Source organism: Dermochelys coriacea, chromosome 24 (assembly GCF_009764565.3).
Source record: "Dermochelys coriacea isolate rDerCor1 chromosome 24, rDerCor1.pri.v4, whole genome shotgun sequence".
Classification (NCBI taxonomy): domain Eukaryota; kingdom Metazoa; phylum Chordata; order Testudines; family Dermochelyidae; genus Dermochelys; species Dermochelys coriacea.
Genome location: NC_050091.1, coordinates 6178670 through 6205856, shown reverse-complemented (window position 1 = coordinate 6205856; position 27187 = coordinate 6178670). Strand labels below are relative to the sequence as shown.

The 27187-nt window shown below is 48.2% G+C and overlaps 1 protein-coding gene across 3 annotated transcripts in view; it reads right to left on the bottom strand.

Moving 5' to 3' along the window:
- Window positions 1-802: 802 nt before the first annotated feature.
- The window catches only part of VPS45 (vacuolar protein sorting 45 homolog), a 52125-nt gene continuing 25740 nt past the window's right edge, over window positions 803-27187 (bottom strand). For 2 of the 3 annotated variants that reach the window (XM_038382495.2, XM_038382496.2), the window contains 2 exons: window positions 21587-21718; window positions 803-1607 (listed from right to left, as the gene is read on the bottom strand). In XM_038382495.2, the coding sequence (XP_038238423.1) occupies window positions 1520-1607; window positions 21587-21718 (220 nt within the window). In that variant the 3' untranslated portion in view covers window positions 803-1519. Of the gene's footprint in view, window positions 1608-1886; window positions 2053-21586; window positions 21719-27187 lie in introns of all 3 variants that reach the window. The other variant, XR_006276944.1, reaches the window with a different exon arrangement.

Below are 27187 nucleotides of genomic sequence, written 5' to 3'. Positions count from 1 at the left end.
TCCAACCCTCCCCTCTACCCCCTCAAGACCAAGATATCTAAAGAGGTCACAGCCAGAGGGGGCAAGGAATGGCAGGTTTCTGCTGGGCAGGATGGTCATGGCAAAGCAGCTACAGTGCCTATGTGGATGCTCCCTTCCCATGGAGCGTCACACAGAGGCTGGGTCACTGGAAAGTCTCCATTTAACTTAGCAGGATCTCAGAGGCTTGCTCCTACGAAAGGAGTCAGGACTGCAAGGCCTGGCAGCAGGCAGGTAGGAGCCATGGCCTAAATTTCCCATCCCATGGGCTAGCCCCAGCCCTGCTGCCGCACTCACAGCGTTAAGGATTCTGGCCCAGGCATCTGGAGAGGAAGGAGTTGGAGTCTTGGAACTCTGTTCCCAACTCACTCAAAGTTCGGTTTCTTCTCCTGAGCCCAGCCTAAGGCTGCAGCCCGGAGAAGAATGGATGGAGCTTTTGGCATCTTCCAGCACTGGAGGCATAAGCCATGGAGTTTTGCCAGGGAGATGGCAAACCTGTCCCAGCATAGGCCCTACTGCCCAGCTGTCAAACTCACAGGGTCAGGCTGCTGTGATCCACTGTCCGGAATGGAGTTATCATGCACTTCTACAAATGGGGAAACCGAGGTACAGAAGCGACTCCTCCTTTGGGGTCACAGAGTATGTGTCAGGACCAAAGTTAGCACTTGATATAGCCCGGCTACCAGCCCTATGATCAGGACTCTGGTATGGTCCTCCCTGCCATCTGCCCTGGGGTTATAATTCAGGCTACTCTTCCCAAACCATCACAAAACCAAAACTGTTGTTTCTGCCAGAAAACTGAATTTTATTTTTATTAGTGTCACACAAACTTTTCCCAATCACAACACAGGAACAGAAAGGGGGGGAAGGAGTACAGGAGCCCATGCTACTCTGTCTCCCCATGGATGCAGGGGCTCGAGAATGGGGCCAGTCAGGAATATAGCTAGTTTCATGGACATTATAAAAGAAGGGGGACAAATATCTGGAATCATTTAAAATATAAGAGTTGGTCATAGTGGGATGTTTAATGAACTTCCAAACATACAGGCCTAGACCCTGAAAGTTATTGGTGAGGAGCTGGGCTGCAGACAATTAAATAGAGCCAGAGGCTGCGAGAGCCCATCCAGCCTTTACCTTGGAGGGATCAACACATGCAGGCAACTGGAGATTCTGGGCAGGCCAGTTGTGGTTATGAAGAGACACAGAAATAGCTGGATTTTCAAAGGCGCTGGGCACCCACAGGTAATATTTTCCCAGGATCTGTGATTCTGCCACCTCCTTGCAGTTCTGCTGCTGCTTCCCATTAAAGAGCCAAGCAGGAAGGTAACACCAAGGATGCTGGGATCTCGGGCCCGGGCTGGCGCGTTGAGGCAGACGTCAGCTTATGTGTTGTCCAGCAGCAGGATGGCAGGATGGACCGCGGGAGCGCCCAGCGCTGCTTTGGCACCGTCTGGTCAGTCTGTAGGAGCTCCAGATGGGAAGCGGCGGTGGCCCCCAGTGTTCACCGCCTGCTGCTCGCTCTCGCTGTAACTTGAGAGTTCTCGGCGCCCCGGCCGCGGAACCCGGAGGCTGAAATTTCCTCGAGGAAGCTGCCAAGCAGAGAATCAAAGTTAGTGGAGCCCAGAGCCAGTGTTTCATTCTTCAGGCAGACAGCACCTGGTTTTGAGCCTTCCAGGCAGGCAACGAGTGTTCTAGCAAGCTCTGCGCCTACTCTCAGTACCCCAGGATGTCCCCACCTTGCATCTGGAGAAACTGAGGCACAGAGAGGAGCCATGACCTGCCCAAGGGAGTCTGCAGCAGAACAAGGGATAGAAGCCAGGAGTCCCAGCCTCCTACTGTCAAGCTCAGTCCCACAGACAATGCCCCACCTCACTAGCAGGTTTCCTTCAGGCGTGCTGCTTCCTCTCCAAGGGGAGGCATAGACGAGCTGGGTCAGCGGGCGGATGGGGGAGAAGGGGTGGGTGTTGGCAGATGCTCAAGGTTTGTCTTCACTGCGGAGTGCAACCAGGTCTGGACTTGCTACTCATGCGGGGCTTGCAGGGACACAGGTTTGGCTCTAGGATTTCTGGGGCTGTCAGAGAGAAGTTATGCAGGGGGAGATCATAGGAGCTTTCTTCCCTCTCCCCAGCAATAAGGATTCCTATAATGTGCCTTGGGGATTTAACCTCGGAGACACTGAAGGGCAAAGTGGAGGTGAGAGTGCACGCCCCGCCCACCTGCTTGTGTACACCAAGTACCATGCCAGTCCTGGGGACTGACCGCACTGAGACCAGCCTTCAGAGCAAAACCACCTGATGCTTTCACTCAGGCCAGCCATTCAGAATTAAAGCAGCAGGGCCCACCTCCTCCTCCCAGAGTAGGGCTCAGGTTTCTCTCCTCCCCCAGGCAATGAACCACAACTCCCGCCTGATCAGGGCGGCATTTACTCATCTCCCCGGCTCTGCCCCTGCTCTTCCTTGCCAGCATCCACTCACTCACAAAGCCAGGAAGCTGCTCGCTCTGGCTCTTCCTGAGCCACTGATGGAGCAGGAAGAGGCGAGGGTTGTAACCTCTGGCTAATGCTTCCTTGACTTTTCACGCTAGGGGTTGGCAGGGTTCCTACAAGGTAGTCCCTCTGGCTGGCTGGGCCACTGCTCCTCAGCTCGCTTGCCAGCCACTTGGCTGGACTTGGACACAATGCAAGGATCTCTTTACTTCCCGGACATTCACAAATCTATGCATTCAATCGAGAGATCACTGGTTTAGATTTAAATTGCATCCAGACTCCCTGGGGGCACTGGCAATTAATTCAGCTGCAAGTCCCATTATAAAGAAGGCCCCAATTTAGCAAAGGGTTTAAGCATGTGCTTAAATTTATCCCTAGTTAGCAAAGCATGTACGGATGGGATTGGCAGGGGAGCGTAAGGGAGTTTAGATTCCAAGGGCAGCTGAGTGCCTAAATCTCTTAGGCAATGTTAAAAAACTCCAGACTTAAAAGTACACACTTAACTTTAAGCATGTGCTGAAGTGCCAGTGAAGCCAATGAGACATCGGCAGGTACCTGAGTGCCTCCAGAATCCAGGACCATTAAGCCAGGCTCATTAAGTGATCACATGCAGATGAGTAATTAACAAACCTGGCCATAAATCAAAACCCTTTCCACCTCCCCACCCAAACATAGCCTTCAGCCTTTCCCCAAACCCTGCCAAACAAAAGGCTTAGGGAGTGCACCCTCATTACTGCGTGCCCAGATACTGGGATGATGGTATAAGAATTTACACAGAGCAGAGTCTGCAAATCAGTGACCCGCTCCTTGGAGAAATTACCTGCCAAAGGCCAGCTCCTATGAAACACACGGGTTTGCAGACCACCCCTGCCTCCCCCCGCACCTTCTGGCAGTTGGGAAAGGAGCTTGCGAAGCAAAGGCTGGGGCAGCGTGTTAGTGTAATAATCTTCTGGGGAGACGGGAGCTCCCCCTGAGCATGTGAGTTCAGGGCTCCTGGAGTCTACTCTTGCCCCTGACTAATGCATGCTGCTTCGAGGTCTTGGCAATTTCACCCCCTCTGATCAGATGGTCTGAAGAGGTTGAGATTATCCACACCCAGAAACGTGCCCCTGCTTTCAGTGAAAAGGTTTGCTCCTGTTGGGAATATGGAGTCACTTAGCAGCTGGGAGAGAGCAATAGGTTAAAGAGGATGTTGCAGGGGATGTGGGCGTGTTAGCAGGAGAAGCAGGGATGTGTTAGAGCCAAACAGAGACTATCTGCATTAATAACCCAGCCAGGCAGCCTGACCCATCACAAATCACAGGGAAGCTTAATCCGGACGAGCGCACGCTATCGAGAGGCTAAACCTTGGGAACAAGTTGGTTTAAATATGTCTCAAAGTGATTTAAGGGTTGGGGCTTTAATTCAATCCCTCCAGGAAAAACAAACTCCCAAAGGATAATGGGCTAAAGCCACTTGCATTGTTTTTGATTCATTGTAGGCTTTTTACTGGCTCCTGCAGTATCTAGAGGTCTTGTGGTCCAGTGGGGAGGGCAGTGGACCAGGCCTCAGGAGACCTGTATATTGCTTCCACTTAACCCAGCCCATCATAATTAAAGAAGCAGGCATCCCTGCCCCCTGTCCTAGCAGGCCTGGGTTATGTTCCCAGCTCTGCCACTAAGCTGCTGGATGACCTTGGGCAAGTCATGCCCCTACTCTGTGCCTCAGTTTCCCCACCCATCTTTTGTTACCATCCCTTTGAAGCAGGGCCTGTGTGCAGCACCTTGCCCAATGTGGTCCTGGTCTCAGTGGAGGTCTCTTGCCACTACAACAATATAAATAACTATAGCACAGTGTTGCATCTGGATTCATGACTATCCTCCCAGCCCCCATATGAGGCAGGGAAGGAGCATTATACAGATGGGGAACGGAGGCACAGAGAGGGGAAGTGACTTGGCCAAGGTCACAGGGAGTCTGTGGCAGAGCCCAGAACTGAAGTCAGATCTCCTGAGGCCTAGTCTAGTGCCAAGAGCCCCCATTTACGCTCTCTCTGGAACCCCCCCCCACCCACTTTACAGGTGTGAACTGCAGGGCAGATGTGTTATGAATCTTATGCAAAAACAAACACTCTGCCGCTGGTGGGATCCCAGCTGCTACCGGCCATGGAATGGCAAAGGAAAGAGAATACCACCAGCCGCAAACACTGCGGAAAGCAAGCAACTTAATTTTGTTCACACAGCACCTTCCAGCTAAGCATCTCAAAGCCTCTTACAGACAATTCATTCAGACTCACTACCTCACTATAAACTGGCTTTCATTGCCCCGGTCTACACTGGAGAAACCTGAGCTACCCCGCAAAGTAACTTGCCCAAGGTCGCACAGCAGGCAGTAGCAGAGGTTTAATTAGCATGCAGGAGTCCCGCCTCCCAAGTCCCTTGTTCTAATCTTGAGACAACACTGACCACAAAGTAAGCGAGGTAGGAGAAGAAGAGGTAGGAGGCCGGGAACACACATACCTTCAGCCTGTATGTCTGCATGAGCCCAGATGGGGCCAGAGGCCCAGCTGATGTAGATCAGTGTAGCCCCACTAAAGCCAATGGAGTGGGGCTGACTGACACCAGCTGGGGATCTGGCCCCAGCGACTCCAATGAAGCAATGCCCATTTACACCAGCTGGGGATCTGGCCCAGCACAGCCTTTGTGAAGCAGCTCAAGAGTTTTGAAAATGAAAGGGACGCCTCCCTATAAGATCTAATCAGGACCTTGGTTGCACGGAGGATGGTTACGCACGCAATGTTCTACACGGTTACCAGGCTCTGGGTTGATTCATTCCCTCAATGTGCTGATCAAGTTACTTTTAGTGTTAAAGTCCCTTAAAAAAAAATAAATAAAAGGTGACACTGCAAAAAAAAAAAAAAAATTTCCTGTGGAAATGTTATTCCCCCAAAATAGATTGTCAGAATCCGGGGCTGCCTGCCAAGGTGGTGAATCATGAGGCTTTAAAATCAAGCACCGAACCAGATGCAAATGCTTGCACCATTTTAAGTCCTGCATTCTTAAAGTCTCGACTGATGGCAAGGAGAGCCGGACCCCTGCACGCGGTGGCTGCTCAGTTCTTTGAATGCAGCTGTAACGTTCTGCCTCCCGGTTTTATTTTTAGGTATTAAAGGCAGCAGATGGAACCCATAACAGAGCCACAGGGAACGACTTGCTTTTCATTTTAAAGGGGACTCTTGCTTGTTAACTTTATCTCCAGGAGGCTAGATTCACAGTATGCAAACGCGCCTTCATGCCAGAACTGGCCCCTTGAAAATCTCCTTAGGGAGGGGACCTCCCCAATTAGAGTGGAGCTGATGAGGGTTCTGCTCCCAGTCCCCAGAACAGAGCGTGGATCAGGGCACAGCTACAGTGCAGTGTGCTGTAGCTATTCTCCACTTCCTCAGGGGCCCCAAGAATCAGAGAGCAACTTGGAACAGCCTTGATGTTGCTCTAACTCATACTCCAATTTATACTGGGGGCCAGATAGGCCTCTGCCCAGACCAAGAACACAAGGAGCACAAAGGAGTCAGGAAACCCCAGAAGCAGGAACAAAGTGACTGAGAAGCAGGCCCCTGTATCTATAAAGATCAGAAACCTGGTAAAGATCAGGGAGCAGAGAGCTGGGAAAAGATTTACCCAGTTCACGTGCCCTAGCCACGCACTTACTCCTACATCCATGTTAGCTACCATGGATAACCAGCTTCCAGCTGCATGTTAAAACCACATTTAGCACCAAATACTTCTCATATCCACACAGCTCGAGCTACTGGAGCTCTGACTAGGGACACCCTGGCTGGGGAGTGGCACATGGAAAACAACAGGGCTAATCCTGTAACTGGGTAAATGGGTCATCCTGTACATTCCCTGGGATTAGTCTCTGCAGAATTGTGCTTAACCTGCGCCCTGGACCTGTTGGCTCCAAAGCCGAATGTTCCTACCAGTCTCTTTCTCCTCTTTTTAGCTACATATCTATTCTTTCCACGCACCTCCAGCGGCCCTGAATCTCTATCAGTCAAGAGCACACAACTCTCCATTGCTGGAAAACACAGTCTTATGGCTCCCTAGCAAAGGATCAACCCTCACTGTGAATAAAGGGGGGAGGGGGGAAATTGCTCTCTCTACCCACAGCCCAAGGAAAGGGAGGGGGAAGGAACTGTGATGAGAGACCAGGGATTTAACTGCCCTGCTGCAGTTTCCTCTTCCTGATGTACTAGGCAAGTTCTGAGATCTGCAGGGTGTGGGCAGCTTTGCACAATACAAGCAAGCAGAGAAATTGGTCAGGTGGGCGTGGCTGAATTGAACAGGTGACTCAGTGGGGGGTGCTCTTCCATCCCAGTCAGAACTGACCCCAGTGGCCCAGCGTGGGATTAGGGGGAGCTGTGCTGCAGGACGGGGGGGTGTCAGTCGTGGGGGGCTCTTTTTTGAGTCAGTGCTGACTCGAACACTTGAGCACAGAGGTGCTATGGAGTCCGAGGTGCAGATTTTTGGAAATGAGGTAAAGCCATTGGCACACAGATAGATGGGAACAGTCCCAGGGAATTTCTGTATTAGACAGGACGCTAGACGCTAGCATCCTGGCCAAATTCCATATCAGGGAACTCCATTCTATCTGACTTCTCCCCCATTTCAATAGTGTATCACACTTCTCTTTACTCCTCGCCCAACACTGTTGAACAGCATTGCAGGTGGCTGTTAAACAGCTGCCACATTCCACCCCAGAGGTGGTTGCGTTTCAGTGATGCATGAAGGACTCTTGCTTACATGATATAGATACAGTTTTAGAACCCTTCAGGATGGAAAGCAGTAGATAAGGCCCAAGATGTTTTCATGACAGTTCTGGACTTATTCTGTTGGATGGATTCGCCCTGAATCCTGCAGGCAGCTGCACAGATTGTTAAGATCGAAATTCTGGACTGGAACCATGCCAGGCATGGACATTTGCCTTCACAGTAAATAAAATTAAATGAAAAAAAAAAGACTAAATTATGTATATATATAAAAAGAGGATCTACCATAAATACCTCAAGCTTTTCAGCCCCTCCATTATTGTTCATTATGCTAAAGAAAGAAGCAGATGGGAGCTCGAGTCAGAGGTTTATATTTAGCAAGTGGTTCCACCAACAGACAGATGCAGTGAAATTGCCTTGAACCTAATCTTCAATGTAGGCCCACTGTAAAAGAATTTCATTAAGTGGACAGATGTGGCAGTTCGTTGCTCATACACTAGATCTATCTTTACGGTGAGTCACTGCCTGGTGTTCTTCACACACAGAACATGGCCACAAAGGCCCTTTTACCTTTTTGATAAGTCGTAACAAGGGTATTTTTAAGCAGATCTGCCAGCTCTAATTTAAAAAACAAGGGAGGTAGCCCGTCTGATTTTATTATAAAGACATGGAAAATTCCTTAACAGGTATTTATACCCTGCTAGTGTTTTCCATCAGAGGCTCTGAAAACATTTTACAGTCATGAATTTTCAGCCTTGTGGGGAGATGAGTTAATGATGCTTTTACAGGCAGGTTAACTGAGGGTAAAGGCCAGGTTTCTATGAGAATCATAGGACTGGAAGGGACCCCGAGAGGTCATCTAGTCCAATCCCCTGTACTCATGGAAGGACTGAGTATTATCTAGACTATCCCGGACCAGTGTTTGTCTAACCCGCTCTTAAAAATCTCCAATGATGGAGATTCCACAACTTCCCTAGGCAATTTATTCTAGTGCTTAACCACCCTGACAGTTAGGAAGTTTTTCCTAATGTCCAACCTAAACCTCCCTTGCTGCAATTTAAGCCCATTGCTTCTTGACCTATCCTCAGAGGTTAAGAAAAACAATTTTTCTTCCTTTTCGTACATCATTTTACATACTTGAAAACTGTTATGTCCCCTATCGGTCTTCTCTTTTCCAATCTTCCCTCATAAGTCATGTTTTCTAGACCTTTAATAATTTGTGTTGCTCTTCTCTGGACTCTCTCCAATTTGTCCACATTCTTTCTGAAATGTGGCACTGAGAACTGGACACAATACTTCAGTTGAGGCCTAATCAGAGCAGAGTAGAGCGAAGAATTACTTCTCATGTCTTGCTTACAACACTCCTATTAATACATCCCAGAATGATGTTCACTTTTTTTGCAACAGCGTTACACGGTTGACTCATTTAGCTTGTGATCCACTATGACCTCCAGATCCCTTTCTACAGTACTCCTTCTGAGGCCGTCATTTCTCATTGTGTATGTGTGCAACTGATTGTTCCTTCTAAATGGAAGGAAACTGGGCATGCACAACTCCCGACGAAGTCAACGGGATCTGCAAATCTATCAATCGATTGTGCTTATCTGCCTTCCAACACTGTTGTATCTGAACCCCTCACAATCTTTTATGGTTTTATCCTCACAGTACCGTGCAGCAGGGTGGTACGATTACCCCCCTTGTACAGGTGGGGAAAACAGGGGCACAGAGAGACAAAGCGACTTGTCCAAGGTCACATGGGAAGTCAGTGACAGAGCAGGGATCAGACCATGTGTCTCCAACCACGGCACCATCTGCCCTCGCTATGCTCAGATGCTCAGTCTGAAGGTCCCACATCAGCCTGAATTCTCATTCACACCAGAGCGATGTAACCAGGCCTTCATGCAATCAAGAATCAGGCCCCCTCCTTTTAGGCTTGTGCCTACGACTTGCCAGGGTGGTGAGCATGGACATGAGCCAGGTCACAAAATAAGGCAGTGACACAACCCTCAAGACTACAGCGAGGAGTGCACGGAGAGTACCCGAAGAAAGCTGAGCCCCTAGGCTTCCAGACCTCTACTCTAAACACTAGACCGCAAAGAACAAGCCTTCTGCAAAACTCACACCCCTAGGTGTGGCTATGTCCCTGCCCAGCTGATCTATGTACACGGCCACTGATGCAACATACAGCAGAGCTCTCGTGTGACCCAGCCATTGGCATCTCTGCAGAGCAAGACATCTTCTAGTGTCCTCTCCCTGCTATGGCTTTCTGGCCGTGCATAGCTGTGTACGCCAGGACTTACCCCTTAGAGTTTAGTGCGATGGTTATTCTCATAAATTGGGCATGTGTCCACATCTCTTGGACACTATGGTAAGATCTGCACTAAGATGCGGATCAGCTGTGAAGCGATGCCCCTCCCATGGGAATATGGGGCTATTCTTCATTAAGGCAATTAAAAAAATAAAAATCAGCTGTTATTTTGTGGCATCCCAGGATAAAAACACAGGCCTGCCAGCACTTGGAACTCCCCGCCAAGTGACACACCCTGTGATACGTACAGAGCGCTCCCGATCGATCATTCAGGAGAGGAACACATGAACCAGCGAGGCAGCCAGAGGAAGGGATGGGCTGGAAGAAGCTGGAGTCTGGCCCTAGAAGCTGGCCTTGCACTACTAGTTATCAGCTGAGACTAGAGCTGCAGAGCAGTTCTTGCTCTGGAGGAATGATACTGGCACCCGCTGCTAGAGTCAGAACCGCTACGGGCAAACCGCTCCATGAGAAAAGCCTGCTTTCACTGAACTTAATAGATAAGGCCTTGTCCAGTGACTAGGGCACTGGAATGCAGGGGGATTCTGTCAAGCCCAAGCTTGAATTTCAAATCCGTTGCAGGCTGGGCATTGAATTCCACACAAAAGAAGTATGATGCTGATCATTTACCAATGGAAGGAGCCTGGGCCAAGCCCATGCGCTGTCCCAGTGGAGGAAGGTCACATGGAGGAACAGATGTCCTGAAAGGCTCCCCATTCAGAGCTAATTCACTGCTCTCTCTATCTGTGCTCAGGCCTAATCCAAGCGGACACTTTAAATGTTTAAATAGCTTCAGAGGAGCTGTTGCTACAACACTAACGCGGCTAATGTTGCAAATGTTCTATAAGAAAGGACAGGGTGCTGGAGGAACCTAACCCAACGCTTTGCCAGCAAGGGCGAGCGCAGGGACGGCAGAGCAAATCTTAAAGCTGCTGCAAAATGACATTTGCCAAGTGCCCTGTTGTGAACAGACTGTACAGCATACAGGGATACTCAGGGCCCAATCCTGCGCAGCAGCCAGTTCCTTCAATTCCTGCTAACACTGAGCATCTCTTAGGAGTGCTCAGTACTTCGCAGTATCAGGCCCCGTGGCCCCTGGATTCAAACCTCAATGAAGCTGATAGGGGTCCAATTGATTTCAGCGGGCTTTGGATCAGGCCTTAAGGGACAGATTTTTACAGGTTTCTAGGAGCCTAACTCCCACCACAGTTAGAAGATTTTATCTGCAGTTTTAGTATCATTAAGGCCTGAGGGCCTCCAGGTTGGTAATATTCTAGCAAACAACGCCCCTGTTCCTTGTAGAATCACTGGCATTTCATTCATTTGCAAGGATGGACTCAATTAGTGGAACATGTCACATTTTTGAAGTGTAATTTACTTACATGGAATTCCTTGGAATGCATGCTCCACTGGCCCCCCCACACACACACACACTCCGCTCACTGTGCATGTATGGATATATACACAAAGTGAGCAAAGTATAGTTGTGTGTGTGTGTGTGTGTGTGTGTGTGTGTGTGTATATACACACACACCCCTCCCCCCCAGCTCCACCCGGCCAGATGCTCATTTACACTAAGGTTCTTTTACGTTACACACAGATTTTTGCACACTTTAAGGCCCCTTTACACTGCCAAAGTGGAGTAGAGGGGCCTTAATGCCAAAGAGAATAAAGGCTCTCACACTGTAAAGCATCCACTCCCAGTACCTTAGGCTTACGCCTATACATTGTACAATGCACGGGGTATTTAAACAAACACCATCATAAAGATATGAACCACAATAACACAACCAGCTCCAAAAGCGCATTTATCTCCTGCTTAGTTAAAAACAACCAAAAAAAGCAGAATCGCTTCCCCTGCCCCATAGACACAGCTGTTGATCAGAGAGTGGAAGTTGGACTGGTAAGAAAAATGAAAGCAGAGAATTAAGGTGCTTACGCTGGCTGCTCAGAGTATTAATATAAAAATCTCCTTGTTTATTGTGAGATATCAACTCTAATCCAGAAGGAATAACAGATAGTTCATTACAGGGAGGCCAGTGGATTACCAGAGGAGTTAGAATGTGATGGAAATATAATAAAACCCTGGGAAGGCTTCCTTGTATTAAACTGCTCTGTCACAACTGCTAAATTTCCTTAGATCCCACTGTGCTGTTAAAAACCTCCTCTTAATGTGCAGTCAGTGAGGAGGGGGTGAAGTGGAGTTGTTTAGGTCAGGGGTTCTCAACCTTTTTTTTGGCCCCCCCAACATACTATAAAAACTCCAAGGCCCACTTGTGTCACAACTGTTTTTCTGCATATAAAAGCCAGGACCGGCCTTAGTGGGTAGCAAGCAGGGCAACTGCCCAGTGCCCGACCCCACAAAGCTAAGTTGCTCAGGATTTGACTTCAGCCCTGGGTGGCGGGGCTCAAGGCCCTGGACTTCAGCCCCTTGCAGTAGGGCTTCAGCTTTCTGTCCTGGGCTCCAGCAAATCTAATAACAGCTCTGCTTGGTGGCCCCCCCCCCCAGGGGCCCTGGATCTCTGGTTGAGAACCGCTGGTCCAGTTCACAGATAATCAAAGAAACCCCTGGAGATAGATACATGTCTGATTCCCTCAATATTTAATAATGACAAATCTGCCTTGTTTGACATTTGGGCTCAGGACAGTAACTGGAAGAAAGTCTCTGGCCTGGGCTACGCAGGAGGTCAGACAAAAAGAGATTGGAGGATCCCTTCTGGCCATAAAAATAAATAAATCTACAAACTTCACATCCTGGGATTTTGTGTAAAGTAAGTTGTTTACATTTACACAAAAAGCAATGAATCCAAAAGGATCTGAAATTATAACCGCTTACCCTTTTCTCTGGAAGAGATCATTTACAAATCCCCCAGACTCTTTATAAATGGAGCCATTGTGGTGTAATATGATGACATGGTTTTAGGGTTCTGTTCTTGCAGGGTCAATAATGCTCAGCAAATTTACCAGGTTTTGCCATATTTAATGTATAAAGTCTATTAGTAAATAATCTTACATTGCCATGGTGCCTTTTGTCTGAAGGGCTCCTGAGATTTGTGAGGCACTAAAGGAATTACTGAGTCTCTTGTCCAAAGGCAAATCACCTCTGGGGTGGAAAGCAGCAGTTGCTTTCAATGGACAGCAAATGCTTTGCAACAAGAAAAATTATGTATCCAATAGAGATTGCAGGAGGAATTTCAGGTGGGAAGGTGTATACAGCGTTAGCCAAATTGAAATTTACCTGCAACACTGGGATTCATTGAATTGTCTCAAGGGGTCAGACCCTCCATTTGATCTCTCATCTGAATAACCTCCAGCAATACAGCTTCTAGCACCGTGCGGGAAACATTGGTTCAGCACGAACATGGGGAAGACGACTTCTGGCTGTGCTACCTGCCCCTCTCCCTGTAGCATGTGGTATTTCCCCTTGGAGCTCTCCCATCCAAGTACTGGCCCATGCCCAACCATGAATGGTTTAGAAGACCAGAGATCACAACCAAATTCAAAACGACAGGATACCATGTCAGCCAGTTCCTTTCGATGCATTGCCCACGTTGTTACAGACGTGCTCTCTGTGGCCTCATCCTGTACCACGGTGCTTGCAGACATGCTGTAATTACCTAGAAATTCATCGACTAAGGTCTAAAGGGACCGTTACATCATCTCGTCTGATCTTCTGTATAACCAGAACAGAGAATTCTTCCCACTTCCCCTGGACTGAGCCCAGTAACTGGTTTGGCTAAAGCAGCTGCCAGCAACATACCCAGTCCTGATTTGAAGACATCAAGAGCTGAAGAAACCACCGCTTTCCTTGGCAGTTTGTTCCAACAGTGACTCTTCCTCGCTGATAAAGATTTGTGCCTTATTTATAATCTGAATTTGTCTGGTGTCAGCTTCCAGCCCGTGGGTCTTTCCCTGCCTTTCTCCGCTGGATTAAAGAGCCCGTTAGTACCTGGTACTTTTTCCCTGTGAAGGTCCTTATACTCTAATGGAGTCACTCCTTGATCTTTTCGATACCCTGACTGGCAGGCGTTGTTTCATCACTCAGCCATGGCCTCATCTTCTGAGAATACCCAAAGGGAGCCGGGTGGTGCCAGCTCTGAAGCAGCTGGCTTTTTGGGATAGGAAAGCCTGGCCCCTGGGAACTGTCTGAGACACCAACTCCTTTCGCCTATGTGACACCAAAGAACCATCAGGGAGAGAACTTTCAATCTCTACCAATCTGGGCTGGATCTGAACCAGTGACATGCAGAGGAAAAGGGGCTTGGAAAAGAGATGTCGAGCTGTCTATGGCACTGAAGTTCATACACTATGGGTTGGACCCTTCTCTGCCTTGCACCTTGTGTCATCATTTCCACCAATGAAGAGTGAGTGCAGAGTGGGTGTAGGATGCTGCTATTCTGATCTGGTTTCGTTTTGCACCCACCATGCACAGATGTGAATGACTCTGTAGGGCAAAAGAAAAGTGGAAAACCAGACCTTTGTGTATTTGATGGTCATGTTGCCACAGCCACTTCCCTTTATTTTTTACAGCTAAGCCTCAGATTTTAATTAAAACTGTATTTTCTTCATCAAGTCACGGCTCCGGTGCAAAGCTTGTCATCCACCGCTTTTGCTGTAGAACAGGATTAGTAAAACATCTGCTCTCCTTTGGAGACTGGTCCATCTGACAGTATTGCCAATGTAACTGGCTTTTCATAGAATATCAGGGTTGGAAGGGACCTCAGGAGATCATCTAGTCCAACCCCCTGCTCAAAGCAGGACCAATCCCCAATTTTTGCCCCAAATCCCTAAATGGCCCCTCAAGGATTGAACTCACAACCCTGGGTTTAGCAAACCAACGCTCAAACTACTGAGCTATCCCTCCCCCCCAAGAGGCTTTTCTCCTCTTCCTGATTTGCCTGTGATCTTGCCCGATTGTAGGAGTGCCGGAAGTGAGTCACTTTGCTATCGGCAAGCTATGCATCCACAGAAAGATGTTATTCTCTTACCCAGGGTCTCAAGTAATTGTGCTCCAAGTCTTATCCATGTCCTTTGTAAGTTTCCAGCTCTCCCATCCATGCAGGACAGCCGACCATATGCCACACTTCAGCAATCTTATGCAGATTTTTAATAAGAAAAGCCCCGACATTTTGCCCAGACACTATTGTACCCCAGTGCTCTGCAGGCCAGAATCACAGGCTCTTTTAACTCCCTGGACAAAGTCTGCAGCAGCAAAAGGCATGGTCCAGAAGCTACACTGCTAGACTAGGAATCGGGAGACCTGCACTTTGCCCAAGTCTCTTTTCGCCTCTCTATATCCTAGAGCTTATGATACTCGACCTTCCTTTGGAAAATGCTTTGAGACCTATGGATGGAAAGCATTGATTTTATCAGCATTACGAGGATGTTTGCCTCACCCAGTAGGTGAAAAAAAAATTGCAAAAATCTTTCCAATTCATGTCGTTTTCAGATGAGAATCCCTGCTAATCCAGAGACGTGTGGGCAGGACCCTGCGATAACATGACATCCATCTTTTTTCTTTCCTTCTTTGAAATGCAAATGGAGGTACTGCATCCTACCTTTTCTGTAAATAATTCAGAGACAGCGCCAAACTGCGGTCGGGGAGAAGGCCTAACTAGCTGACGTTACTCAGTAGAGCAGTAATCTAAGCACAGCCTGAAAGGGTGGCTCCAGCACTCGGCCTCTGGGATCCCATACCAAAAAGACAACGTGATTTAGAAAAACTAGCAGCACTTTGCCAGGAGCTACAAGAATAATCAGCATTCTGGCATCCTCTCGGGTGATCAGAGCAAAGAACCATTGTCTATATCCTGGTGTGTCATTTTCATTGACAGACTCCTTCTTGAACCTTCAGCTAAGGCCAAGTGCTAGATCAGTTTAATATCTGGCGTGCGCCCTCCGGACACCCAGGTATGGAGTGTGCTCAAATACCATGGTGATGGGCAGCGGTATAAATCCCTAAAATAAGCTTTTCCATCTCCAAGTTCTATGGTTTACCTTCCTCACAGGGCCCTGGTAATTCTAACACCATCGCTATGGCTAATACAGGTCATCTCTTAGCAAGACTGCTCCACGATTAACTGAATCACGCTAGTGCCTAGAAGTCCCAGCCAGAACTGGGACCCCACTGAGCAAGGCACAGACATAAAAATCGGAGACTGTCCCCACCCTGAAGAACTTCCAATCTAAGGATGTGTCTGCACTGCAATCTGAAGTGTGATTGAGGCACAGGTAGCCAGAGCTGCACTAACACGCCTGAAAAAAAAGCAGTTTAGATGCAGTGGAACAGTTGAAGCATAGGCTAGCAATGCAAGTACAAACTACAGGTTCTGGGCAGCTTGTATGGTGTAGAAATACTCTAAACAGACAAAGGGCGGGAAAGGAAACTTAGGCACAGACAGGGCAAATGACTTGCCCAAGGTCACACAACAGATCAGTGGCAGAGGTGGGAATGGAACCCATATCTCCCGATTCCCAGTCCAGTGCCTTATCCATTGAACCATGCAACCTCTTCTGCCCTCCTCCAGCCTAATCAATACACTGCTGCCAAAGTCCTCTCTATCCCAACCACATCACCCCAGTCCTCCAAGCCCTTGGCCGACTTTGATCTGTATCAAACAGAAGCTCCTTATCCTCACAACCAGGGACCCTGCCTATGTGTGTATCACACACTCACACTCTCTCTCCTCCCCAACCCCCAGATACAGAATCATGCAGTGAGTACTAAAAATGAAGGGTGAAATTTTCAAAACCAAGTAGGTCAGCGGTTCTCAACTTGGGGTTATGGTCTCCAGTGGGGTAGGGTCTGGGGTCACAGCCACCCTGTCCTTCCTAAATTGCTAGAAGGGAGACAGTAAAGAGCCTCTGGAGGAAACATCTGGAGAAGTTCCTTTGCTGAGCCAGTGAAACTTTAAAGCTCACCATCAAACAGACAGGAAAACATGGTTAAAGAGCCCTGCCTCCCCTCTGCTCTAGGGACACAGCTAGGAGATGCAGAGCTGTTCAGTGGAATGTGTTAATGGTACTACAGCTTCTTTGCAGAGCCTTTCCAATACGCGTTGTCTCCAAGTGTGTTACTGTACATGAAGTTCAGTTCACTGGTGAACTAGTTACACAGATCCTCTTTCAAGGCAGGTTTCAGCCTTCAATCCTGGGTGAAAGTTATACTGTCAGGAGATCTCTGCTAGCGGTTACCTTCTGCCATTGCTCCGTATTTCATTACGGCACAAAGGCTATCAAGCCATCAAGATTTGCAAGGGGGCTTCTGTTATAAACCTAATTTTACCATTCACCAAAACATCTGATCAGTCTCAAAACAGGTAGACTGGACCTGGGGATGGGGCAGAAGCTTTTCCCAAAATTTCAAGTGACACAAATTGGGGGTTCCAGGATTATGGCGCCCTGAGAGCTGTTCAACACTTGAACCTGGTCTCTACCGGCAAAATTACCTCTTGCTGACAACAGGTGTCAGCAATAGGTGCATCTAAACATGGATTAGCTGCAAACGTAACACAGTATTTTCAGGACAGTTTCAGAAACAGCGATTAAGAGCTGCCTGGTACGGGATTCAAATGGAAGAGGGGACAGGACCTCAAGGCAGGTCCTACAAAACCAAATATTTGCAGGGTGCTTTGAGCATGTTGGCTGAATGGCATTGTGCAAATGCAAAGCAATAGTGGTACAAGAACAAAGAATCTAAAATTCAAAGGGCTCTCAAGAGTGACGGGTCCAAAACATATTCCCTTGTTCTAAAGTGCACCATGGATTGTAGCTGAGTTGCCGGTGGGGGAGGGGAGAACTCTGTCATCCTGGGATCATATTTTGGACCCATCACCTGCAAGTGGAGGCATGACAGGAAGGATGGTCCAGTGGTTAGGAGGGAAATTCTGGTCAATTCCCAGCTGTGCCACAGACTTCCTGGATGACCTTGGGCAAGTATCTTCATCTCTCAGTGCCTCAGTTTCCCATCTGTACAATGGGGATAATAGCACTGTCCTGCCCCACAGGGGTGCACAGGATAAATAAATGAAAGATGGGGAGGTGCTCAGGTACAATGGTGACAGGGCCAGACCAGGACCTTAGATAGACAGTGTCCTTTTAACTGTGCTGTGTGATCATCCAGTTTATGCAGGTTCTCCAAGACAAACCTCTTGGCCCTCAAGCTGGGGAGCACCCTCCAGCCTCCTCCAGCCCTTCTCACGGCTTGTTACAGGGTCATTAGAAAGGAGGGATTCAATTGTAGGCAGCACATGGCCAAGTACACCAGCAGTGAGGGGAATCTGCCTTTGGAAGATATGCAGTGAGAGATGTGCCAGGACTAAGTCACTAGCTGGAAAGGCTAAAGTTTCAGGTCGCTGAAACTGCCCCCTTCCCCAGTCTTCTCTGGTAACTGCATCTGCTGCCCCTTTCTCCCTATGCACCCTGGGAAGAGCTTATATCAACAGCAATGATGGGCCTCTGCAAAATGCTGATTCTGGGTTGGCACCTATGTGTCATCGTAGTGCTACCAAGGTCTTACAGTACAGCCTGGGGTATGTGTACTCTGTAGATGGGGGGCATAATTCCAGCTTGGGCAGAAGTCCACGCGTTAGCTCTGCTCGAGCGAAGGCAGTAGATGTAGTGGCCCGGCAGCCCTGGGAGCAGATGGGGCTAGCTGCCCAAGTACATCCCTAGGCTCTTAGATGGTGCTGTACTCTGGCAGCTAGCCTAGGCTGCAGCGGGGACACCGCCATAGATGTAGGCCATTAAGCTCAGGCCATGGCCAACCTCTTAGAGTGAGGAGCTTAGCCAGAGGCCTCCAAGAGTCATAGACCAGGAGTTCTGTTTCTGGTTTTAATACTGACTTGCCATTGACCTAGGGCAACACATGCCTCTTTGTGCCTCAGTTTCTCATCTGTAAGGCAGGGATAGTTACTACTTACTTCAGAGAGTCCCCCCAGTTCAGGAAAGGCTCCCTGTTCAGCACCACGCTAAGTAGATGCTTAACTCCGATGAAGCCAATGGGAATTCAGCACACATTTAAAGTTAAGCATGGGACTAAGTGCTTGGCTGAACAGGAGTGAACTTAAGCAGATGCTTAAATGCTTTCCTGAACCAAGGCTGCTGGGAGGCGCTATGATTTAATTAGCCTGGCATTTTCCAATGGGAGTTAGGTGCCTACCTCCTTTAAGATCTTGGGGGAGAATCACAGCCTCGATGTGTGTAAAGTGCTCTGAAATGTCCTGATGGATGATGTTATAGATGCAGTAGTATTGTGCTAGCTGCAATATTAAACAAGCCACTGCAGAGAACAGTTTACAAGGTTCACGCTCCTTTCCCAGACTAGAGATCTATAGGGTCTGGGTTTTACTTTGTTTCTCTAATTTGGGGGCCCAGTCTGCTTTTGGCACCTAGCATCTCTAAACATCACTGATGAATAGCCACCAGATGGGAGGGTTTTGACCCAGTTTCCAATCCTGCAGGAAGCTGTCATTCAGCTTGGAAATGGATCTAAGCAACCATAGGTGCATCGTCAGCCTCTGCGCCAAACCCTGGGATTTCTTGGTTTATACAAGCTCTTGTATTTGGGAGGGAATGTACGTTCAGCTGCTTGCTGGGAATTAGAGTAAATGGAACACCAGGAAACTGGTTTTCAAAGTGATTCAGGAGCAATGAAGCCAGATGTTTTCATCGTAGTTGCATTTTTACGGGCTGGGTGCATCTTTCCAAGATGACATTTTAGCAACTCCCTTTTTCCAGAGGGCCTATTGGACAAGGAGCAGTGAGTATGACTGCAACGTACTTTATCTTTCCATTTCTAGCAACGCAATTTAGCTCCAAGGCTAAACATGGAGCGGGGCAGGGTGCAAATGGAAAGTTAACTAGTTTGGGTAGGATTTAGTCAAAATGTGGGCTAATACAGACTTGCCTTTGTAACCCAGTTCGTAAGAGCCAATTGCATCTGGACTGGTGTCCAATTCAAGGGCTTTATTAACTGGAAGAAAAAACTAACAGATTTCAGAGTGGACACTGCTGCACATATGTAAAAAATATGTTTGGTGGGAGTGGGGGTGAAAGCTACTGGATCATGCAATACGATACAAATTATTGCTGTGCAAGCAGCTGTGCAACCTGAATATATCTTGTGGGAGACGGAATTAGGATGGAGGTGCAGAAATGAGGCATTTAAAAGTCCAGCATAATAGGTATAGTAGCAAATATTTATTGGGCTAAAATTGCAAGAGTGTGTGTGTGTGTGTAAGTAATAGATTTAATGTACCCAAATGCACCTGCTTTGATGTCAATTATTTTCTTAGATTGCAAGGTCTTCTGGATGGGGACTGTTTCGTCCTATGTGTTTGCACAGAGTCTAGCACAATGGAGCCCTGATCTAGGCACTACCATAATAGAACTAACAATGATAAAGGCTCACAAACTTTTTGGAAAACTTGGTCCAGCTGGTGAACAAACCCGGGACAGAATTATGGCTTCAGCAGCCCATCCAACCTTGTGGGTTGGATGGCTAGACCCAAGAGCAGACATGGGTCCTTGGGGTGTGGAAGTGTGCAACGCAAGCCAGATAGAGTGTCTAGGAGAATGTTAACACTCAGAAATTGCAGAATGTGGAGGCAGAGATTTTCAAAGCTGTCTAGGGGATTTGGATGCTCTACTCCCATTCATTCTAAACAAGTCCCATTTGCCCAAAGCCCTTAGTCGGCTTTGAATATTGCAGCCTGAATGTTTAAATGTAATGTCACCTTGATGATACAGTTTGCATTTAAAGGTTAATGAGGTTTCAGCCTCCCCTCCGTCCGTCCCTACAGAGCAGGGTGGTCCCTTTAAGTTCAGAGCAGCTGTTGGACAACTCCAGGGACTGTTCCACCTCTTAGATTTCACCAAATTTTCTGATAGAACACATGGGATGGATTCAGGTCACCTGTCACATTCCTTCTAACTTTACCCTCCTGTTCCCCATCAACTGATTGGCTACCGGCCAAGGAGACTTAATTATGAAAGGGGAGAGAATGGGATATTTGGAGGGATGTGGGGGAAGAATTGAAAGAATTCTTGGTTCTCTGCTTAGCTAGCAGCTGGCACGGGAGAGAAGGAGATACTCTCGCCTGTTCCCCCACCCCCTGGCAGGAGGTGGTACAGATGTATGGTCTAATTTCCCTCTTACTAGGATAACTGAATCCTGACTTGGACGCTTTGATCAGCACTCAGGCCTGTGAAATGGTGCCCATGTTTGGAAACTGGGCTCATACGTTTCATTAGCTGATCACAACACAAAAGTCCCAGTTGTTTTCTGGAGAAAGCAAGATGGTATTCGTAGGAACTAACAGGGAATTTTAGGATTGGATCACCTATTCCATTGCTGTGGCAATGCAATGCCATCAGCACTGCCAGCACAAACCCACTAAGAAGTTAGTTGCTTGGAATGTTTCAAGGCCAGCACTGGCAACATAGGATCAAAGAGAATTAAGGGTGATCAGCATACCCAAGAGTCTTGCAGGATCAAGCCTGTACACATGACCCATCTCCTAAGGGAGAATATTGAGGTGCATGGTGGGTTGGGAATGAAAGCTCCTTTTGTAAGAGAGCAACGTGAAGAACAGTCGGTACTGTGCAGATCTGCAGGCAGCACAGAGATTGCTTCCGATCTCACTTACACCAGTGGAACCCACCTGACCTCAGCAGATTCATGGCTGATTTATGCCAGAGTGACTGAGAGCAGAATCAGGTGTGTGGTCTGGATTTCTGGGCATTCCCTTACCTTCCCATTCATAATACTGTGGGCAGCAAATTCAAAGCAGGAGAAACTATGCACATATGCCTCTCCGTACCTAGAACTTTTATCTTTGACTTTCAAGTTCCTTAAACCTTCAGCCTGACAATCTCTCCCAGAGCCACAAGGCATTTAGGGCTACACCTACCAGGCAGGGCGGCTAGACCAGAGATCTGACTGTTCAGTGGTGCCCTGAAATTCTCCTGTGTCACAGACCTAGTCTCAAATCAACCATTTTCAAACCCATGGGATAGGGCTCATCCTAGTTACCTTTTTGTGTTGTGGATGGTGGTCCCGCCCAATACAATCCGGACCCCAGGGGTGGTGCGATTAAGGTTATACACAGTTAACGCCTCTTCATAGGTTGCTCCTCCAATGATAAACACAATAATATCTTGAGGCCTGCAATGAAAAGGGAGAGCTCTTGAAACGGAGCAGGACAAAGCATTAGACAACACAGCCTAGGGATAAATCCTGCCCTGGCCAGGGACACGGATTGAGCAAGCCAGTGGATTTTCCCTGTATCTAATTTCTGTGGCATACAGGGCCCTGAGGGGGCAATGATGCAATAGCACATAATGTGGCATTTAAACACTGTACCTTGCTAAACACTTACACAATGTGTGAACAGTTCTGAAAAGGCGGTAGCACCTCTTGAGCGACACCCAGGCAGGGTCTGTATTCCCACTGGGTGCCACCATGACACATCCACCAATGTTTAATGCATGAGCACAACCTTGCTGGGGCTGTTAAATTAAGATCAATTTAGGAGTCAAATGAGGTTAGCAACAGCATTGCAGCCGTCTTGGCTTGAATCAGCTGCAGTCTTTCTGGCTCATTACAGAATTGGTGGGATTATGCCTAGTTCACCTCTGAGATTATAATCTCTAAGGAGTTTAGGAGCACAGGATTTTGCAGGGAAGTGGCAGGGCTGGGGTGCTTTCACCTTGGTACATGCACAGAGACACGTGGCCCTGAATATTTTGCTTCCCCAAGAAAGCTGGCTCTTTGATCTTTCCCTCCTCACATCTCCAACCCCATTTCTCACCCCCCAAGTCACCCAGCTGGCTCAGAGGTACAAGAAGTTGGTCCTGGCTCATGAGGCACCTTTGCTGTCGTATCAAAGATCTGTGAACCCTGGAGTGCACTGTATGGGTTCTATAGGATACGGTGCTGTGCATCCTCTCAGGTGACTCCAATAACGTACATTATTGAGTCCGAAAGCTTAGCTTCCCTGTAGAGAGAAGTCGTGACACAACCTCCTGGTTACCTTGCTGTTGTGCTCCCTAACCCCTCAAGCCTGATCTCTGTTCTGCAGCCAGGTATTCTCTTAGACTAGAGCTGCTTGCTGCAACAATCAGAATAGCAGCAATTCGTCTGCGTGGTCCACGCAAGCTCTTGATCAGAAACAAGGCCCAAACAGTCAGAAAGTAGTTTCTAGTATAGGGTACCCAGAATCTGGCACCTCAAGCCAGATTTTAGAAGTTCTTGGAAGCTGCAGGTACTTGGCCCATCTGAAAATCAGATCCTGGGTGCCAAAACTTTAGGTGCCTAATATTACAGGGCACTTGGAAAAACATGGTTCTCAGAGTTACGTTAAACAAAGAAATTGCTTGCTGAGGCATTCAGTGGACTTCAACACAAGTTTCATCTGCAGTCATTGTATAATCTTCTCTTGCTGTTCTTTGGAACAGCAGATAGTGGCTTAGCTTCAGCTGTGTAGCTTTCATGAAAGGACAGGTTTTTTATCAGAGAGGCGTCCCTTGTAGAAAAGGCCTAAAAAGGTACATGAACACGCCAGCCTAGCTGTTCCACACTTGAGCTCTGCAGATGCAATGGTGCGATTTATCATGCAGATGTTTTGGGCCATCAGTCAGGAGTAGTTATACGGTGGGAGAACTATCAGGATTTCAGCAGCACAGTGTACGTAGCATTCACTACATTCCCAGCGAGCTAGGATTCTGTGCAGTGATCGCTCCCCGAAGAGTTACAGAGTCCCTTGAACAAAAGCAAGCTGTGAAATCTTCTGTACTGCAGCCTTAAGATAAGCAGGTTATATACAGCGACTGCATGTTCAGACCGTGCAGGTTCAAATGTTTCACTACAGCAGACAAAGTTTCTATGCACGAGCAAGGATGCGAATCACTGAGCCAGCCCCAGAGGACGGAGACTGCTGTGCCATGGCTTTTAGCTGGTTCAGACATGCCTCTTTGGAAACTGGATGCAAATTTGCCCAGCTCTTTTGGGGATGGAGAAGGGGGAAAAAAAAACCCTAATAAACCATAATCTGCGGTACTGAAGAGTATTTCTGAATCCCTCTTCAAGACCCACTTCTGCTGTGATGCCTAGGAGAGATCAGCCAAATCGCTGATGGCTAGAAAGAGGGTTCCAATGGCACCAGTTGACAATGTACTTTATAATAACTGAAAGCGGGGTGTGGGGGGGGCGTGGTACTGCAAGCTTAATAGATAAAATCCCTACTTTATTAGATAGTTGGACGTGCAGTTAGAGGACACAGCACACAGCTGGGAGTCAGGACCTCAGGGTTTTATTCCCAGGTCTGCTGGCGACTCCCTGTGTTTCTCCACAACAAGTGTTGTTTGTTCCTTTGGAAAGTGGGTATAATACCGATCTGCTATGGGGGTCACAGTGGTTATGTCTCACAAATCCCAACCAGCCAATTACATCTGTTAAATTGAACTAGTGACTAACTGGATCAGTAAAGCAACAGGCAAATAAAATAAGCAATTTAGCACAGGGAGTCCCTTAGTTACAATCTCCACCCAACCCCGCTTCATCCACTGGGTCAGTCTCCAAGCAGCTCCAGCTCACAAGGCCTAAGGGATTTACGTCCCCAAATCCCCAACTACCTCCTTTTGGCTCCTTCAGAATGCCCAGCTCAATCTTGGCATCATTGCATGCTCCAGGCTTGCTTACAGTCACCGCACACGGTCACACTTGTTTCCAAGGCTTCATGCATCACCACCATAAAGTGCTCTGAGATCTGCAGATCCCAGGAGGTACAGCAGCCCCAGGCAGGCAGCGAGCCTGCCCGAGAAGTCAGGGCTACGTTGCTGTGCAGGAGGTCGATCCCAATGCACGAGGCCGAGAACGCACACTATCAGCCTAGCGGCTCCAGCACAGCAGGGCACCACATTTGCGGGAGGGAGCAGCGGGGCTTACTGCCCAGATGAAGCTCCAGACAGAGGAGTCTGGCATTGGCTGTTCTTGTCCCTGGGTTCGGAGAAAAATCAGATCTTGGCCGCTTCCAACGGTGCGAAACAGATTTTTTTTTAAAAACCACCCCAACAAAGTCAGCTTAAGGAGGAACCCAGAATGCACATTAAAACAGTATCAACGCAGCTCATCCTGACATTACACCTCCGCCCACGCTACCCCTGCAGTAGCTTCAGTGAAAGCACGAGCGGCCTTACAAATTAATTGGGGAGGTCTAGTCACACTTAACATCATGACCCAGAAGAGGCAGATCAGAGTGAGGCTGCTTAGCTCTGCAGTTGATACCAACTTGGGAGAAGACACGAGGACTGAATTACTTGGATGGTGTCAACCCTCTTTCAAACCCTCCACTGCTCCCCCTTCTCTATCGCAACCAACCTAAGCTGATTGAAAGTGAATACCCGGCCCGGCCGAGTCAACCCCCACCTACCTATCATCTCTCATCTTCTATGGAGCTGTTAACGTTCGCCTCCGATCAGCCTCTGGTGCCAGCCTCCACTGCTCACTTGTTAAATTTTCAGACAAGTGAGGAGGGAGCTCCCCCTAAACATCTGCCTTCAAATCCCTCCTTTGCCCTGGTGTCTGCTAAAATCTTCACAGCAGTTCGGCTGCTGGTGTGAGGAGACCCCTGCCTAGTGTCACTGACCAAGATTGTCTCATTGGTTAGTTGTACTCCCCTGTCTGAGGGTCTCCACCCATTGGCGGAGAAGGACCTTACCCATTTTATGGACTTCTGATCAGACCAGGTTTCCAAACATGGTGTTATTCTTATTCTGAACAGGGCAAATCCCCATTTGAGTGGAGTCCAGGTCATAGAAACTACCCCAGCTGGCATACCAGAGCGCAGATTTAGCTAACAGTAAGCTGAACAGCTGCATAGCAATGCCATTGTCAGACAAGAGTATGGCAGAATTAAGCCCCTGACAAGCATTTTAAGAGGAAGGATGATCTTGTGGGTAAGGTACTGGGCTGGGACACTTGGGATCGCAGCCCTGCTACAGACTCTCTCTGACCTTAGGCAAGTCACTTCATCTCCCTCTGACTCAGTTCCCCGCCTGTAAAACAGCGATAATAATCCTTCCTTTCTCCCAGCCTGTGCGTATCTTGTCTATTTAGACTGTGAGCCCTTTGGGCAACTGACTGTCTCTGACTATATGTATGTACAGCACCTAACACAGTGGGGCTCTGATCTCAGCTGGACCCTCTATAAGCTATGTAATACAAATAATGAGCTTTTTGGCGAGCTGTAGCTAGCATGACTCACGCAGTAGTGTTGATGGGCCTGCATGTGTATAGCAAATAGGAGGAGAATGACATTTAAACGGCAGGAAAAGGAGAGTTGGAAGCGAAAGATTAAGTGGAATTGCTTGGAACCCTGCTCGATGATTTACAGAGATTCCTCTCCCTTCCTTGCTGCTAATTTGGACCAGAAGCTTCTCCTCCCCCACAAGAGCATAATATTTATTATGGAAAGACTCATACACTGAGAAGCCTTTAAAAATTCTTTGCCGTTCAAGCAGTTGCCTCCCTTTGATGGTGAAATACAAAGCGTTTCATCCTGATCTTTTGCTGAACTCGCGTCAATCACTGTAACGCCGTCCGCTGAAACCACAAGTGGCAACACACTCTAGTCCAGTTTGCTCTGGGCTGGGTTTTAAGTGATTCCCTGACATGTATCATCAATGTTGTGAAGTTTATAATAATTTTAAGGTGGCTCTTCTCTCAGTTTCTTTGGAACATTTTGGGATAGATTTTAAGGCCTGATTAATTTTCCATCAGTCTTTCTATCTAAGGTACTTCTGTGGCCCCCCATGATCCTGGAACCTAAGTACCTCACAATCTAATATATTTATCCTCTATGGGAGAGCTGGACTATGATCCTCGTTGTAGAGAGAGCGTGAGCTGTGCTTATAATTCCTGCACTAGGTCTGATTGAGTGCAGGAGCCACCAGGGCTTGTGGGCCAAGTACATCCCTAGCTCTCGGATGAGACTGGACTTGGGGTGGCTAGCTTGTCCTGCTACCCCACCGACACTTCTATTTTCAGTGTGCTAGCTTGATCAGAGCTGGCATGTATATGTCTCCTTGGGCTGGGAATCACCCCCAGCTTGAAGTGTAGACATACCCCTAAGTGACTTGCCCCAGGTCAGACAGGAGCAGAGAACTGAATGCAGGTCTCCTGAGTCTCAGGTTAGTAGCGTAACCACCAGGCCGTCTGTACACTGAGCCCTGGACTTTCAGTGCTCCAGCACCTTAAACTCACTGGGGTATGTTCTCCCCCATCAGTGCCTGCAGCCAGATCATCTAGTGCTCTGAGACAGCCTCACGAGGCAAGGTGGGCCTGGAACAGGAGACCAAGCAAGTGGTGCAGCAGGAAGCAGTGCATGCATCTCCAGGGGGCGCTCCGCCCTGAGCCAGTGCTGCTGACCCTCATGCCACAGTGGCATGGGGGGGGGGAATACACGGCCACCTTCTGACCTCATCTAGGAGCAAGCAGCAGTTCGGCTTATATGGCCCACTTGGTCCTTGGCCTTTCTGCCGACACGGCCAGCTGTGCTACTGGGTTTTGCCAAGAGGACTCTGTCTCTTGGGAAGCAGTACAAGACCAAGTTAGGCCAACTTTCAGCATCTATTG